At 38.2% G+C, this 19193-nt stretch overlaps 1 protein-coding gene across 1 annotated transcript in view; it reads left to right on the forward strand.

Moving 5' to 3' along the window:
* Positions 1 to 19193, forward strand: part of LOC113091778 (potassium voltage-gated channel subfamily H member 5-like) — an 86341-nt gene that overhangs the window by 63211 nt on the left and 3937 nt on the right. Inside the window, exon 11 of the mRNA XM_026257409.1 lies at positions 3087 to 3283. Coding sequence (XP_026113194.1) covers positions 3087 to 3283 — 197 coding nt within the window. The remainder of the gene's footprint in view (positions 1 to 3086; positions 3284 to 19193) is intronic.

The raw sequence follows: 19193 nt of genomic DNA on the forward strand, positions 1-19193 counted from the left end.
GACAACATGCTCTGTGATCACAAAAATATGTGCCTGTACAGAAATTAACTTTCAATAATAAACTTGCCCCGAGAAATATTCTCTGCCGTGAAATATCTGACAGTATATCCAAAATATCAAGCTTTTAAGCAGGTTGAATATGTTTGAATAAAAACAGAATCCTGCTTTATTTAAATATATACTTTGCTACTGCAGTTAATATTTTCTGCACAGCATTATTGCACAGTATTCTCATTAAACTCAAGAAAGCCCAATGCTGCACAATTAACCAGTTTGTACTACAGTAATACTTCAGATTTCTGCCGGTTTTTCCTGAGGGCAAATACCGCAGCTCCAAAACACATCAAGCTTCAGATAAGTGCAGAAAAATAACAAACTTATAAAGGGCACAACACTAATGCCTTGGATCCTAAAAGATGGTTTTCACACAGGATCTTACACCGTGAACTTGCTAACGTTCATTCTCTCAAGTAAAATAAAAGCCCACAGTGTGCTCCTTGCGTTATATGTGGCATTTGTTACTCTGTCCACGCCATCTCCTTATACTGCTGTAATTGAACTGTGGGGACCGATTCTCTGTCCATTGATTGCTAAGTCTCTTGTTTCGCAGGGATGTGCACTGGTAGTTCACAGTCTCCAGTGCAGCCATAACAATCACCAGATTTGTTGGCAGAGAAACAGGCATATTTTTAAGCACAAATTCAAACTGAAGTCCTGGCTCGTAAAGCTCTTATTAACAATTAAGAAAACAATAACTATCCAGGCCTTGTTCATCAGTCTAATTTGTGTACAGAACACCCCCCCCCCCCCTCAATAAAAATAGGATGGATATTTTGTTTTGATGAACATGTACACAAACATGCATGTGTTAAGACTTTTCTCTCGAGTCTTGCCGTTGTACCACTGCCACAAGAATGTGACGTTTTATTGACGTAACTGCAAACGACACAACATTAGAATTTATGAGACACTGTAGAGAGGAAGTTAATGTCTCTTCTGTTTAATGGCAATTCGGATCAGATTCTCTTTTGCTTTAATGATTCTAAAATGAAATAATATGCGAACACTGTGACTCCTAATGATGCCCCTCATCAAAAGCGTTGAACACTGGGTACTTACACTTTGTACAGATTCTCTCATGAGTCTGGTGTGATAACTTAGAATATACTGTATCTATGCTATACTGTAGTAAGATCTATGGAAGCTTGTTTTGGCCACTGGATACAAAAAAAAAAAAAAAAAAAAAATTAATTGCAGCTTTTATCCCCCAACTCTAAGCTACTTTATAGTAATTCTGAGAAAAAAAAATTATCACTATTTTGAGATATTTGATCTCACAATTCTTTTTTATAAATACAATTGCAGTTATTGAGAGTATATTTCAAAGTGAAGATACAAAGCTGCAAAACCTTTATTATTTTTATTTTATCCCGTGGCTGAAAACAATGCTTTCTTAAAGATCAAATCTGTCTGATTCAAGAAAAAAAAAAAGAAACTTAAAAAAAAATATATATATATATATTCATTAAAGGGGGGGTGAAATGCTCGTTTTCACTCAATATCCTGTTAATCTTGAGTACCTATAGTTTAGTACTGCATCCTTCATAACTCCAAAAAGTCTTTAGTTTTATTATATTCATAAGAGAAAGATAGTCTGTACCGATTTTTCCCGGAAAAAAACACGACCGGCTGGAGGCGTGACATGTGGGTGGAGCTAAAGAATCCCGAGCGCCAGTAGGCTTTTGCGTTGAGAGCATGTGGAAGCTGTGACATTACCGTGAGGAAAAAAAAATACCATCCAAACAAACCATGGCTAACAGTCAGATTCAGCCGTTTATTTATGATCCAGAATCAGATCCAGAGGCTGAAACTGAACGAAAGCAGCAGCAGCAACGACTCGCTCCGAGCGGGGCTCGAACCCGGGTCTCCGGCAGGGGAGGGGACGCACTAACAAGGAGGCAGAGATATTTGAAGCAGTTTTACTCACCGCCTGCGGTTCCAACACACGATCGTGACCCTTTTTCGTTGGTATTGCATCATCCTTAAGAAATAAACGATACGCAAATCCGCCGTCAAACTGGGCCTTGTTTGTAAAACAAGCATCTTCGAAATGCAGGGAACAAACAAAAACACTTGCACAACTCCGTTGATGCTCTGTAAAAATAAACTCCATCCACTGGTCCCTTAATGCTGTTTTTTTTTTTTTTTTTGGTAATCTGTGCAGGGTTGTCTTGCCCTGGCAACCAAAAACACACTCCTTTTGTGACATTTCGCTCTGATCAGTGAATGTCTGTTGTGCTCTCAGTGCTCTGCTATACGGGAGCGCGTGCTCTTCCGGCAGAAGTGAATTAATACCCATATAAGGAAATTCCGCTCCATCTAACGTCACACAGAGCCATACTCGAAAAAAACTTTCCGAAACTTGTGACAAACCGGAAGGAGTATTTTAAGGAACAAAAATACTCCTTCAAACGTACAACTTAATTTTTGAATCTTTGTCCATGTTTAGCATGGGAATCCAACTCTTTAACAGTGTAAAAAACTCAGTATGCATGAAATAGCATTTCACCCCCCCTTTAAGTAAACATCCGCTATGCAGGGTGGGAAAAGCATGTGAATAAAAGTATTAATTAAAGTATGAAAATGTTACTGAGTGTAAATCACAACAAAAGACAAATAGAGTCACCTAAAATAATGCTGTTATATTTTTTTTTCATGTCCTTACTAAACATTAACTATTGGTAAGGAAAAGTATGTAAATCCTTGGATTCAGTAAGTGCCAGCAATAACCTCCTCCAAAAGTTTCCTGTCTGAAACTCAGAATGTATGAGAGTTTGTTATATGGCTGGGCAGCTCTGACCAATCGTTTTACTGATTAGCGAAGACCTGACACCTGCAGCATAACTGTTTCAACATTATTAATAATCTTTCTTGAGCAGCATATCAGAACATTAGAATGATTTCTGAAGGCTCATGTGACACTGAAGACTCGAGTAATGGCCGCTGAAAATTCAGCTCAGCTTTGACTAATTGTACACACACAGCATACTTTCTTCCTGTAACTTTATATCTGTCTTCTGTCCCAGGAAAGGGTGATGTGTTTGGTGACGTGTTCTGGAAGGAATCCACACTGGCTCATGCCTGTGCTAACGTGAGGGCTCTGACGTACTGCGACCTGCATGTCATCAGGAGGGATGCCTTACTCAAAGTGCTGGAGTTCTACACGGCCTTCGCCAACTCCTTCTCCCGAAACCTCATCCTCACCTGCAACCTCCGCAAGCGGGTAAGTGCTACATACTCAAGCTTGTCTCCAAATATCACATTCTAATGGCAACAGACTTTCTAGGAGAAGTGATTGCCCATTTTTTCTCAAGTCTTGGTGTTTTTTTCTGCACTGACATTTAAAGTTTTGACATTAAAAAACCCTGAATAAAACCAACCAGCTCTGAAGGGAACTACATGATGATAAACTTTAATTTGAAGCAAAAAGTACAGTTAAAAAAAAGACAGTTTATTTCTGTATGAGTGAAATAAACATGGAGCATTACCAATGACACATTTGTATAAAAAGTGGCTATGAATTTGTGCCATATGGAAAACATATCAGTGTTCAGCCGAGATTATTGGTAGTTTTTGTTTATTTTTATTTTTTATTTATAAGCATCGGTCAATATTGGATATACTCCTTTCCTCTATTTTTACATATATATTACCTTTCTATTCTGACACTCGCAGTTAATCTTTGAAGACTCTTAATAATTTAATAACCGCTAAATGTTATCTTAAATCACAAATCTCAAAATAAATATTAATTTTTCCTCCTGTGCATCATCATTTTTTTGAGGCCTAAATTCACTTCTAGCATTTAAAATGATTTTTATGTTTATATATTATTGTGAAATATTGCAAAATTGAAAAACTGTGTGCATTAATTTTTTTGTTATTATTATTATTATTATTATTATTATTATTATTATTATTATTATTTATTTTTTTATTCACATCGTGGTGGACGTTGACCTAAATGTGTGTTGTGCAGTCCTGCGGTGTGCTGTGTTGGCATGATTTCAGAGCTCTGTTGCGGCTTTCAGACCTGATCTCACATTCCTTAAATACATAAATGATTCATTCTGACAGACCGCCCATGGAGAACTTTGGGTCTTTTGACAAAAGAAAGACACCGTGCACTCACAACACAATTAGGAGACCTCAGCTGTGCACTTTACTGCCATTGAGTTACATAATTAGTGAGCATAACATAAAGCTATATTTAGATGCAAAGACTTCCTCTGTTGCTGTATCTAATCTATATTATTGAGGAAATTATGCACTAAAATTAGGTGTGTTACTGTGATTTTTTAAATAATGAGGGATGGGAGATCCTTCTTGCATCCTCTCAAGTAAAAAAAAATGTATTACTAAATTCTTTCATAGAGCTGCTGGACTTCTTGGACACCAATCACCAAGCCACAATATTAATTAAGTACCTCTGGCCACAGTACAGGAGGACCTGTCTAATGAGAGGATACTTTGCTAAGGGCACAAATGAATTGATTGGAATGGTTATGGTTCTTCAAGGTCTCTGAGTAACTTTGAGTTCATGAATTTTGCATGCAGCTGATTTGTGGAGCTCAGGGTATATCTTTCATTAGCAGACAACATGTTTTCACTCTTATTGAACAATTCTTGTTGCAATATTATAATTTTTTATGTTTGTGTCTTTAATGTACATCCTTTGATTTTTCTGATGGGATTTACTGTTGATTATTATTTAAATGTGCTAACTTCTACAGCAATTTCAGAAACATTGTTTATACTGACTAGGCTGAGGTGAAAATAGTGTGAAGAGTTTTAAGGGAAGAGTGTTGGTTTCTTTGTTGGAGTGACGGAGGCCGCCCCATCGCCCCAGTGTGCTCAGTCGACTGGGTAACGCTGCTGATAAGCCAGCTTTGCTGAGGATCTGAATAAAGCATGAGTCACATCAGCGGGAATAAACACACACACACACACACACACACACACACACACACACACACACACACACACACACACACACACACACACACACACACACTCATCATGTATGATAACAAGAAGTGTGGCCTCCTTCTAATATTATTAAGTTATTGTCATCTCATCCTCACCCTACACACAGCATGACAAATGTTGGTCACGTTGTGTTGTTGTTGTTGTTCAAAATTTTTAACTGGTAACTATAGCATGTAAAACATAAATATACAATCAGTATGTAATTACACTGGACTCTTTAAGGATATTTTAATAACATTAATATATTATACTAATAATAATTAATTAGATGTTCCTTATGCCTACCAAAGTTGCAATTATATAATCAAAACTACATAAAAAATGAATAGTACCATTGTGAAATATTATTACTGGAATTTTACACCGTTTATTTTAATATATTTTAAAATGTAATTTATTACTGTGATGGCAAAGCTGAATTTTCAGCAGCTGTTACTCCAGTCTTCAGTGTCACATGATCCTCTATAAATCATGAAACATTTATTATTATTATAAATGTTGGAAACCGTTGTGCTGCTTAATGTTTTTGTGAAGTGAAGTGACATTCAGCCAAGTATGGTGACCCATACTCAGAATTTGTGCTCTGCATTTAACCCATCCGAAATGCACACACACAGAGCAGTGAACACACACACACACACTGTGAGTACACACCCGGAGCAGTGGGCAGCCATTTATGCTGCGGCGCCCGGGGAGCAGTTGGGGGTTCGATGCCTTGCTCAAGGGCACCTAAGTCGTGGTATTGAAGGTGGAGAGAGAACTGTACATGCACTCCCCCCACCCACAATTCCGTCCAGCCCGAGACTAGAACTCACAACCCTTCGATTGGGAGTCCAACCCTCTAACCATTAGGCCACGACTTCCCCAGTTTTTTTATGTGACACAACCCTTCGATTGGGAGTCCAACCCTCTAACCATTAGGCCACGACTTCCCCAGTTTTTTTAGGTATGACAGTTTTTTTGTGAAAACTGTCATACCTTTTTGTCTTGGATGAGTAGAAAGTTAAAATGAACATTTAATAGAAATGTTTTGTAAAATGTCTTTACTGTTACTTTGGATGAATTTAATGCATTCGTGCTAAATAAAGTAATTAATTACTTTAAAAAAATCGTACTCACCCCAAACTTTTGAGCAGCAGTCTATATTTATTTGTCGTACACTATACTGGAAATATTTTTTCACTGAGCTCATCACAATGCATTCTGGGATTTGGAGAAAGATATCTGCGACGATGCCTTGGAATTTGGTTAAAAAGAAGGCGGCATGATTATAAAAATAAAAGATTTACAGCCCAAGTTCTCACACTTCTTCAGCTGTCCTTCATTCTCCCTCATTATCGCTTATCTCTACTGGTCAATGTCTGAACGGCTCACTGAGGTTCTGATTGTAAGGAAAAAAGCTCAGTGAAAGCCCTGTAAATATCTCTGTAAGCAAAGGTCACCCTAAAAGAGCCGCAGAGCCCCAGGCCTTAGGGTGGCCACTAGTGAGTGGTTTTAGTGAGTGAATTTTTCCACGGCTTTACATCCAGTCATGGATTAGCTGTGCAGTGCATTTGGCTTGAAAGAACTGTCACTTGTGAACTTTTTTGTTGTTTTGTTAAAGTAACTCATGTGGTTCAGGATGGTCAGAATAGATCACATTAAGCTTTGCTGGACTGACAACCTTTGATGGTTTGATATTGGACAGATGGCTTTGTTTGGTATACAGTTGTGAAAGTAAAGGTCTGAGTGTGTCTATCCTGTTTCGAGGCCACATGTTCAGTAGACAATCCCTTTGCTAGATCAGCAGACAATCCAAACCAATCTCAAATGAATACTCCACTTTTACCCACTGGGCTCACAACTGTTTGTCTTTGGCTGCTGATTAGTGTCAGATCGCAGTCTTTTTTTTTAGCCTGAGCTGATTCATCTCGGCAGCAAACCCAAAGAGGAAGCAGAATCCTCCACGCCTGCCATGCTTTCCTCCTAACAAGATTTACAAGGCCTTTGTAAAGCTACAAACCCCTGCCAATAAGGTGGGCGAAGCAACTTTATCATCCCCCCCCATTACTAACAGGAGAGGCAGAGAGATGCTCTCTCAGCAACAAGAGAAAGATTCATGGAGAATTCATCAGAACACAGTGTGTCCACACACATAATAGGCCATACTTAATAGAACAGTTCATTTTTGGTGCATTGACCAGTGGGGCTATTTGTATCTGCCCCCCCAGTAAATCCATTTCAGAAACTGTGATGTTTGAATGCTACATTCATTGGTCTTTTACTTCCATTATTAATGACTTGCAAAGCCATATGTTTGGTTTTCTGTAATATACTGTACAGTACTCTACATTGTAGCAAATTCTCAGGATTTGTCACCAAGCTAATGTTATAGCTGGCTGAAATGGAAACATATTTTTTCTTTTTTTTAAGTTTGCTAAAATGATGTGATAGTCTTGGATCAGTAGGAATGTGTTTGTGTGTGTGTGTACTGTATGCTACTGTTCAACTGTTCATAAACTTTGAATCAGTAAGATAGTTTAAATGTGACAGGAAATACTTTTACATTGTTACTAAAGAGTTCCATCTTTGATCCTTCTATTCATCAAAGAATCAGCATTGATAAAACTGTAAATATTTCTTGAGCACCAAATCCGCATATTTCTGAAACTTGATATGGCGAACTTAGGGCTGTGCAAAAAAATCGAATGCCATTGTCATGTGCATCTCGTCAGTAAAGACGCTCCTGTGATTAGAAGCACATCTCCAGCACGTGTGTTCAGATTAGGGTTGCTAGGTTTTCAAAACAAATCCTGCCCAGTTGCTTCTCAAAACTTGTTCACAACTAGCCCAATCGCGTTTCCAGGAGGTTCCCCAATAAAAAAATAGCTTTCCGGGGTTAAAATACAAGTTTTTTTGGCAGGGTTGCCTTGATAAAATTCACATTTTAGGGGCTAAACATCACGTTATTGGTATTGGGGTTGCTTCAACCCGCGGATATGAAAAACAACCGCAGACTTGGCAACAGTGGTTCAGGTGGAGCGGCATTTACTACACAGAGCCATAGTCCACCGACAAGCTACACAAAATCGCTTTCAAAATCAACAAAGAATCGCCTGCAATTTTGAAATTGATTTTGTGTGGATATTCTGTGAATTACGGCTCTGTGTAGTAAAGGCCAACCAGTGTTGCCAAGTGAAGCGACCCAATACAAATAACGTGATATTTAGCCCCTTAAATGCAAATTTTACCAAGGGAACCCAGCCAAAAAACGTTATTTTATCACCCGGAACGAAACGCGATTGGGCTAGTTTTGAGAAGTAATTGGGCAGGCTTTGTTTTGAAAACCTGGCAATCCTGATCTGAACGCACGTGCTTGAGATATACCACTAATCACAGGAGTGCCTTTACTGACAAGATGCGCATGTAAATCACATTTGATTTTTTTGTACAGCCCTAGGAAACATGAAAAGTTCCTTTCACTTTAGAAAGGAACCGTAAAAGTGAACTTTCCACCCAAAACTTTTTTCACATTTCACAATCAAACACACCTCAAATGAGTAATATAATACCTCATATTAGACAACTCTTGGCTGATTTTCTTCTTTGGTGGTGTCTTTTATTCCACTTGATGATCCTTTAGATGAAGCTGGCTGGCAGCTTTATGCACAGAGACATGAAGTGATTAAAAATGAAGCTTTTTGGCCTAAGAACAAAGGCCAAAATAGGTATTGATCCTCAAACAGAATCTCTAATTGTATGGCTTGCAAAATGGCATCAGCTCTCTGTAGCCAATGTATTCTTGATGGGAAACATTATAGGTGAGTGAAAAGAGGCACTTGAATGTCTGAATGCAGAAAAATGGACGTGATTACCCAAAAGGGACTATCATAGTCCTCACTCTGAAGTAGTGGGCAGTAATTTGTTGATTGGCCGGCCGTGATTGGAAAGTGCTGAGCTGGGTGTTCCCCGGCTGGTGATGCCTCAGCATTGGAATAGGGGCACGGACCCTGTCTCTGGCAGATCTCCAGATTCTCGATATACTTTAAGTAGCAATGCGGAGGAGTGTTGAATGGGAGGGGGGCTGCAAAAGAGGGCCTGCCAGATCCCATTAATCTACACTGTTGGATTTTGCTGTGTTGGAAGACTCTGTGCACTTTTGTTTCAAGTCCCTTTGCTTTTCGCCTTTTACACCCATTTGCTCTGCAGAAATCATCGGAATTTTACAAAACTCAGGGACACATTTAAAATCTCACAGTGATTATCGCTGAATTGTTTTACACCAAAAAATAACTCCTATAGCAATAACAACCATAAAACAAGTACCTTTTGTGGGTCTCGGACTTCAGTTTATTTGCCCCTTTATTTCTATGCAACCTATGGCTTGTTTTCATCTGATATACAATATACTTTTTTGTGTTTGTTGTGTTTAAAGCAGAAGTTCTTCATTGAAATTTTGTTTCCAGTCCTGCTATAACATCAACCCAGGTGTGTTAGAAATACTTGCAGTTTCCAGGTGAAATGAACACTAACACTAATGAAACACCAACACATTTTGTTTGTTTACACACAAATTATGATTAAGATACCAATACAGGAGTCAAAAAGAGCTCAGAGCCTTGTAAAAGAGAGCTAAAATGGCAATGGTTACTTCAGCAAATGAGTTTTTATCTCGGTTTCAATTTTTAAATGTGATAGAGGTCATTTCATTTCGGAACTGCTGTGATACGTTCAACAAATAACATTAATTCTGCCACAGTTACACTTTGGAGAAAATTAAACATGCTATTAAGTGCTTGACACTGGGTGGTTCACTTTTAAACTGCTGTTAAACATGTTACAAGCTATGCAATATCATTTTGCAACCATTTTGGTTCCAAGGCACTTTTTCTTCATGACTCTGTGCTGTTTAATAAACCCACATCTGCAATGGTGAAAAAGATATAGCGCCTCTTGTGGATGTGTCATCTGAAAAGTGCAGTGAAATATACCCTGAGCAACAGAAATGCAGGCAGAGTCACGTATTTCCAATGAGACTGGGTTGTCTAACACATATCCTTTTCATTTTCGAGTGAGTCTGAAGATATAATTTGTGTTTGATTGAGCTGGAGGGATACCTCTGCATTAGTGAGTTACATACAAACAAAAATAAGCTCAAATCCCAAATGCATCACTTGGTTATTAGATTTCTCTATCATCTATTTCCATGATCAAGACCAGTGGAGTATTCAAGTATCGCTCATTGTAAATTACCTTTTTTGTGTTTTGTATATTGACATTTCATTGGCACTGTTCAGAAAATGTAACTAAATGAAAACCAGAATAATCAAGTTACCATGTTTTTACATTTTTCTCATGGGATTTCAGAAGAAATTAGGGGCTTTCTACCACTTTACTAAGGTGGCATCCCAGTCCGCAGATACTTAATTTATCTTCAGCTGGAAATGGACGTAGTTTTAACAGTTTCTAACAAACCTAATGCTTTAGCAGTTGTATGAAAGACCACAGAGACCTTCAACAGCTGCTGTTACTACACATCAGCGGGGCTAATGTGAGTAATTTGAATAATTTCAGACCAGGCAGAGTTGATTATCATGTAATATAAAAAAAATAAAAAGATCTCTGCACCTGTGTATAATATGACTTGTAACCTTTTCAAACCAAGTCACGATGCAAACCAGAACAAAGGCAAATGTTTTTATGCTTCTCAAGAGAAACTAAGGTTCAGCAGTCATGCTGTGCATTTGACTTTGACAAATTTTCCAAAGCTGGTCGTGCTTATTGCTCAATATATAATGATAAACACCAAGCCAGTACTGGATAATTTTTCTACATATGAAAAATGAATTTCCCTTACAGTACATGTACAGTACACACACACACACACACACACACACACACACACACACACGCACGTCATACAGTTTATCACTTTTTTCCTTTCTTCTATTGGATCAGAATTCCCAGGAGGACACGGCTTAATTATAAAAAGAAGTGTGTAAAAGTGTGCAAAGAATTTAATAACTACAGAGCTCTCCATCTATTGCAAATCCTGTGCCTGGCTTTTGAAGTGGTTTTATGAACTTATATTATAAAGTCACATTTTTGGCCATTTTACTCTCTATAAAAAATAAATAAATAAAAACCTGAATGAGAAGAAAGAAATGGATTTGTGCATGTTTAGGCCTTTTTCTCATAATCCACCTCATCCCCAGGGACATGGCGGGGTGGTGTAACTGTCACCATTCCCACTGCCTGTCACTCAGTCACTGTAACGACCACGTTATGTTCCATGTGGCTCTCGTCATGAGTGATGAAAGTGTTGTCTCATTCCTTTCATGTATTTATCAAAGTCAGTCAATGTCTAAGGGGAACACACAAGATTATGAGAATATTTCCTTTGACAAATGGGTCTTTTTATCTTGTTGAACTGAATATATATTTTTTTGTTTCTCAAAAATTAAAAATTCCAAATAATATATATGAGTTTATCTTATAATTTTACTTATTCTTGACATAATACTTGATTCATTATGAAAAATAATATCTTTGTATATTTAGCAGAATATAATTAGCATACGTATCAAAAATTGAAGGTGGGATAAAGAGGAAAGATGATGAAGAGAAAACACTTGTATCTGACGGTAATTGTTTCTCATGTGCACATCAGTAAAAATGAATTTGCAATGCACCTCAGTGATAAAACTCATGTATTTGGATGGTGATTTATTCACGACGGCAGAGCGAGTTTTGTGGATAGGTGCGTACTGCTCAAGGGGTCGGTTGCATGATTGTCTAGTGTGAATAAAATGGCACATGCTTGGAGTAATGATGATAAATTCATGTTTAATGTAATAATTATATTTCTGTAAGAAATGTATAGGATATCCTTAAAATACATGCAAATTACAGCAAATCTATCATATGGTGAATATGTACCATAATATGTACCATAGGATTGTACACTGCAGTGTACAAAAAGGATTTAAACAGTGAATTTGTATCGATTTCTTTGTGTTGTGGATTCAGATGGTAATTGTATTACCACACGACCTTGGTGTTAGTCAAAAAATGTAGGCCGATGATTTATATGCGGGTGTTAGGATAAAAACAGCAACATTCTAGATTCGGACAGCATTAAAATTACATACTACCTCTCGTAAATGGTGAAAATACCTTACACCCACTGAGAAACAATTACGGTCCAAATAGGGCTTTAGTCTCAAAGCTGGACTCTGTTGTTTGTTTGATAAATTCTGTTATGAGTTTCTTACCGTATTTCCCAGTGCTCACATTTTAGGTAGGTTGGATACTGTAAATGAGAAGTTGTACCATTTAAGTTGGACATCTCTTGAGAACAATTACTATAAATAGTCCAGCTAAATAATAGCTTTTTTCAAAAGTATTGCACATCAGGTTAACCAAACACTGTTTAATAATAGTCTAGCTACCCTTTATTTAGGTCACAGTGCTTCTGAAGCAAAGCAACCAAAACTAATATACTTGTAAAAGGTCCCAGTTCCTCCCAACTGTCACAACTACATGGACTTTGTTTTCCTTTTGCACGTGTTTCTTTGTTGAGTTGACTGTGTCATTTTGCTCAGGTGTGTCTAGTCAATCATCCTTGTTTGTCTTGCATTTATTATTTTATTATTTTTAGTAATCTTGGCCTTAACAGTTTGATTATGTGCTGGGCCTCTTCATTCAAATTCAGGGGAAGTGATATGAATTAAGCATATTTTTCTAGGTCCAATAAATCATTCATGTTGTCATTTTTTTTTTTTTTTCTCCGTTACCACGTGGCTTGGTTTCTGAGCTCATGCTTCTGCTCTATTTCAGTCTCAATCAACCACACGTGGTGTTAAATGTAGGTGTTTATGTGTTACACTGACAATTTATTTTTCTTGATAATGTTGTTCAAAGGGTTAGTCCACCCAAAAATGAAAGTAATGTGATTATACACTCACTCTAATGTTGTCCCAAACCTGAATGACTTACTTTCATCTCTAAAACACAAAATTATATTTTGAAGATTTTTAGAATTATATTTATGTTTCTTTGTCTATAAATTAAAAGTTAATGGGGTAAGTCATTTGCACTCCTTAACTTTCATTGTTTTGACAAATAACACTTTCAAACAGGTTCCCTGAAACAGCCAAACAGAAAGTCCAGCACCCAATCTCAGGCCATTGGCTGAGCTGCTGTTACTGTGTGGGGCTGATGTTATCTCAAGAAATGTTGAAGAAATGCTGTGTAGATTTGTCCATAATACAGTTCAGACAGTTCTGTTAAATTGCAGGCTGGAAAGTTTTTGGTGTTAAGACATGTAGCAATATTAGTCTAATACAACAGCTCATTAGTTTGAGTTTCTGTCCAGGAGTGAACTTACGGCTGTGTTAAATAAAACAAGACTGACCTGGCATGCCTATGCAATTATTCCAATTATACAATTCATCTTTGTTGGAAGAGGGAAAAAGTCTCTTCACACAGGTTAGAACAATAATGCTTGTTCAAAGTGCAAATGAAATATTGGATTCTTCATTAAAATTCCCCATAGATGTGAAGAGATCATTATAAGTCCCTAATCAGTTTTCCTCTGCAGCAGAGATGCAGGCTGTTGACATGTTTTTTCTTTCTTTCTGTCTCTGCTTTTATTCAGAAAATAGCTTTAGCGTTGTGAGAATTGTCATTATCCAATAAGAGACTGCACAAAGGGAATAATTTAACAGCGTGCATAGCTGAGGCTAAAGAGTAAATTCTTTATATTCTGGCATAATGGCACTGCACTTAATTCACAGCTATTTTTTAATCCAAGGGCACATAACATTGCATCCATATATTATACACATCAATTACACTGCATTTTCACATTCATATACAGTATGTAATGGTGTTTTATGTTAGACAGAGAAGATTATATTCAGCTATAATAAGCAGCTATATCTTTTACCCTTTAAAGGATGTTAGTTGTTTTAAGTATTTGCTCAGATACACGTATGGCTGTTTAAACTAGGGATGCATTATATATTGGTACCATATTGGTTAACAGCATTATTATTATTATTATTATTATTATTATTATTGTTTTTATTATTATTATTATTCATTGGTATCAGTTGATTTTGGATATTTAACTGTTCATTCTCATGTTCTTGTTTTTAGATTTTTATTACCTTCTTTTTCATCTATCACTTATTTATTTAAAATTGTATCATGCAGTATAATCTTAAAAATCCCTAATAATTTAATAACATTGTTAAATGTAATCTTTAGCAAATCTCAAAATGAATATATTCTCCTCAATGTATATTATAATGTTGTGATGCTTACATTCAGTTGTTGTTAGATTATTATTGTTTAACTATTTCTTAAAAATAATTAACAGCTTATCAGTATTGGCCATACTTTATCAGTGAAACCCTAATTTGAACTGTTCTAAATAGTGACTAAATACATATTTGTTAAGTTTAGAATTTAAATTAAATGCTACAACTGTTATAGCAGTTATGTGATGACTATTATTTCCAGCAAATATGTTTTTGGACCATTTCTTGTCATTCCTGGCATCCATCACAGCACACAGCTTTATTTCCTTTGTTGCATTTTCACTCTGCACCCTAGTGCTTATTTTGTGTTTGGCTTAACACTGATCCTAGCCCACTCTCACTTTTTCTTTGTAGTCACTCCCATCTCATTCTGCACATATTAAGCATCATTTAAATAATACAAAGAGGCAGAAGGGGGCTGGATTCATTATTTACCAGAGTCCTCCTGGGAGATGAGAAGTGACATGCGATGCAGAACTTCAGGGTGCCTAAAGACTGCACAGTGATAACTAAAGGGCACGTGACATGCTCTGTTCTATTTTTAACACTACAGACCAGTGTTTACCTGGAGGATTTTTTTTTTTAAGTCAGCATGGTTGCTGTTACATTATCTCACACAACATTGATAGTGATGAAAAAGCATGCAGTAATTTTCAACAAGTTCACAATTGTTATTTATTTATTTACTTTTTTTTTTTTTTTTACTGTAATGTGTAAGTGATACAAAGATTAGACAATCACTGCAAGTGAGAGTTTTACACATCAGGTTGGTCTTTGAATTTGTGATGAAATTCCTTTAAAAACAACTAGCCATGTGGTCATATGTCCTTCCCATCAGGTTGGGCCATACAGAACTCCCTAGGGTGCTCAGCTAGGGGGCTTGTGTGGCTAATTAACACTTTAATTAAAAAATTAAAGCTACTGCCTGCATATACCCACAGCTGAAAGATATCTGATGAGCGGGGAAGGAAAAGGGACAGGCTGTTTCTGCATGGTTGCTGTGTTGCTGTTGGGTGAAAGGTCTGAATCACTGTACATATCTGTGATAACTTCTAAGTACTGGTAGTGTAAATGCTACAAGTTCCTGAAAGTGTCTGTTGACCCACTTGGCACAGCTCCAGTGTTGTTCATTTGGGTACTGTGCTGTCCTGCTCAATTCTGCCATGCCTCAGGAATCACGCCAGTAGCACTTCACTGCATAGCTGGCCGCAAGCATGAGAGCAAATACTTCATCTTTTATATGTAAATCAGTAAGAGCTCTTGCTGAAATAGAAACCTGACTGTACAACAGAAAGGTTCCTATTCCCATTCTTTCTATTTTTAAATACTGTTGTGCTTTGCTGAGTGACTGTATTTCCCAGTGTGACTATTCTGTCATGATAACTCTCTGGATAGTTTGGTATGTTAATGAATATGGCAGTGTTAATGTACTTGGTCTTGGTAGACTAGATCTGCTGCACACACTACTTCTTGCTTCTGTTGCTACTGCTGTAGAGTCATTGTTGCCAAGTCTGCATTTTTTTTGCAAAATTGGGCTACTTTAATACTGTTGCCACAGGTTATTTTTCATGTTTGTGGGTTGAAGCGACTCCAATAACATGATATATCTATCCCCTGGAATGCAAATTTTAGCAGGGGAAACCCTGCCAAAAAAAATAAATTGGGCTAGTTTTGAGTAGCCATTGGGATTGTAGATACAGAGACTTGCTACTGCCAATAAATACATAACACACTGCTGTGAGCATGTAGCCATGTCACAGTTGCACAAATAGCATACATGAAATTATGGATGCACGAAATTATAGAACTGATATCGGAATCAGACGATAATGGCTTTAATTGTAAATACAGGCATCAGTGCGATATGAAAAATCATGCCGATATGTCTTGTCGATAAGAGGAATGTGTTAACTCACATGTGTTCAGGGTGTGCTAGCGATTAGATCACGTCAGCCGTGTGGCTCATGCTTAAAGCAAAGTTTTGTCTGAATTATGATTAGTACAGAGGTTTGATGTATGATAGAGTAAACAGTAATAGCACGTGCAGCGGCAGCAGTGGCAGCCTCCCCCAGGTCCTAACACCCACTCAGTAAGGAGTTTTAATCTGTAGGGGACACTGTTGGTCTACTTCTAATAAAAATTAAAAGGACAGTAGCCCACACCAGTGGTTCTCTTTCAAGCATACATTTCGGTGTCTCACTATGGGATACGCCCCTTCTGCGTATTCCTCAGAAGCCCAATTCCATTTAGCCGGCCCCAATTGGCCCCAATTCAAAAAGCTCTTCTCGCTTCACGCCAGAAGCCTACCCAACTCTGTTAGCTATCAACTAGTCTCCAGGCTGGTTGCTGGCTAATAATTCTAGTACTGTGCGTATAGACGATCTGTTGGCCACCACGCCGCTTTCGCCTACCCCTCAATCAGGATTCCAGCTTATTGTCAGGGTCATTCAGTACCGCGACTATGACTGCAGCAATGGAGACTACCGTAGCTAGCGAGGGAGATCCGCAGCTTTGCTCATGTGGGAACAAGATCTCATGCAAAGACACACACCAGGTATGCTCTGCATGTCTTGAGCTGAAACATGCTCAAATGGCGGTCGATAGTCCCGGTTGCTGTGAGCACTGCACGCGTTTCACAATGAAGTGCCTCCGTCGCAGGTTAGCACACCAAGCTAGCTTGTCTGGCAATGATCCCCTCATGTCAGCTAGTCTTGCTCCGGTTCCCGCCCCTAAGGTGCCTATTCCTGTGGAGCTGCCCACCACGGCAACTTTATCGTGGGGTGAGCAACTGGATGTATGCGCATATGAATTTGAGGAAGAGGGGCAATCGGATTTCCTTCTTTCTGAAAAGGAGGAGGATTTCGAGGATTCCCCTTTTCTCCCCCCTGCGCAACCGGCACAACCCCTCGTTACGGCGGGATCCACAAAGGGGGCGGGCGGGGCACCATCCTCTCCGCTTTTTAGTGTGGATCTGCAGGACGTGTGCAAACATGCTGCGGAGAAACTCAACATTCCGTGGCCGACTGTAGTAGCCGAGACTGCAAAGTCACGCTATGAGGGGAAAAGGCTGCCGAGAACTAAACGGGCAGCGAGACAACTCCTTCCAATATTTCCAGAGCTTCTGGAAGAGGTTTCTGTCACCTGGAAGGACAACCCGTTTACTAGTAAAAGGCCCGTGCAAGGGGGGTCTGTGCTCGACGTGGAGGGTATGGAGAAGGAAGGCCTTCTTTGCATGCCCCCCATGGAGCCTTTAGTCGCAGTGCACCTGCATCCAAAGCATACGGCGGCTGCGAATCCAACACTAACATCAAAAGCGGACCACTTCCAGTCAAGCATGATGGAGCACGCTTACAAAGCATTCGCTCTCTCAGTCCGGGCCATGAACGCCATCTCTCTGCTCACAGCATACCAGGCGGAGCTACAAGACGCAGTGGGAAGAAAACTGTGTTGTCACAGATCTCTCGCTCTGTCTTCAGAGATGTGCCGTTCAGGCAGTGGGCAAGGCCATGGCTACAATGGTCATGGGAATAGACGCACTGGCGCACGAGTGGCCACGCGTTCTCCTATACGCGTTCCCACCGATTGCGTTGATATCTCCAGCCCTTCACAGAGTGAGGGAGGAGGGCCTGAGAATGATACTGGTAGCTCCGCGGTGGAGGAATTTGAGGAAAAAATATATATTTTTATTAACCCTTTGGAGTCTAAGGGTATTTTTGGGGCCTGGAGAAGTTTTGTCATGCCCTGACATTTGTGCTTTTTTCAGTTTCTTATAAATATCTAAATGGGTAAAGTCTAATCTCACTGTAATCAGCACAAACTGGGCTATAATAATATGTGAAATGCATGTATGTACATGATTGTATTTTTGAGAAAAAAAAGTTTATGTTTAGTGAAACATTTAAAATGTTAAAACACTTGAATAAGGCAATAAAACGCATAAAGAACATTGGTTCCTGGGACTTTTGTGAACTGGAGCTTGTAGCCTAGAATTTTTCTTTCTAAATTATGTGGAAATCATCTTGTTTACTCACTCACAGAAAACAATATATTGATAAAAATTTTCTAAGACACTTTTTGTTGGTAAAAGTCATATGCGAGTAGGCGTCAACTATCATTAATATCATTGTGATTTACACCTGAGAAGACATAGGGCATCATAATAAGCTGCATAATGAGCTGCATAATGAGACTTTCAGTCAGCTGTCACTGAGAGGGAAGGGTTACAAGAAAGAATGTAACCCTTACATTCTTCTTCTTCTTCTTCTTCTTCTTCTTCTTCTTATTATTATTATTATTATTATTATTAATGTTGAAAAGAGCAGAGAATATTTTTCAGTTTTTTTAGGGGGGATAAATTAAAAGAACACCATTTTTTGTTACATTTGTTACAGTTACATTTATTTGTTACATTTATATTATTTACATCAAGCTTTTGAATGATATAGTATTGTATATTGTTATTGAAACTTCATAATATTTCACTTAATTATACATTTTAGTCAGGAATTATAGTTTGGAAAATCTAACTAGTAAAATGTTTACACCTTATGTGAAAACTAGTACAAGTTTATAAATAAATATAAAGAGACTTACTCATGTTTATGATCTCTGCTGAATAGAGGACTTCATTCTTTTTTTTTTCTGAGGAAATCCATTTCTCAAATCCTCAACCACATCACATCTTTTTGGGGTGAATTATGTCTTATTCCTCTCATCGCGAAGCAAACAGTAAAATAAAAAGAACTTGAAGAACAGTCTTGCTGCTTTTTCTTCTGTGTGGGCGTATTCAAGCCGCGCGCTTCAGTTTGAATCTGAGTAGCGCGTTCAGCGCGGGGGCGT

This window comes from Carassius auratus, unplaced genomic scaffold, assembly GCF_003368295.1.
Source record: "Carassius auratus strain Wakin unplaced genomic scaffold, ASM336829v1 scaf_tig00214289, whole genome shotgun sequence".
Taxonomy (NCBI): Eukaryota; Metazoa; Chordata; class Actinopteri; order Cypriniformes; family Cyprinidae; genus Carassius; species Carassius auratus.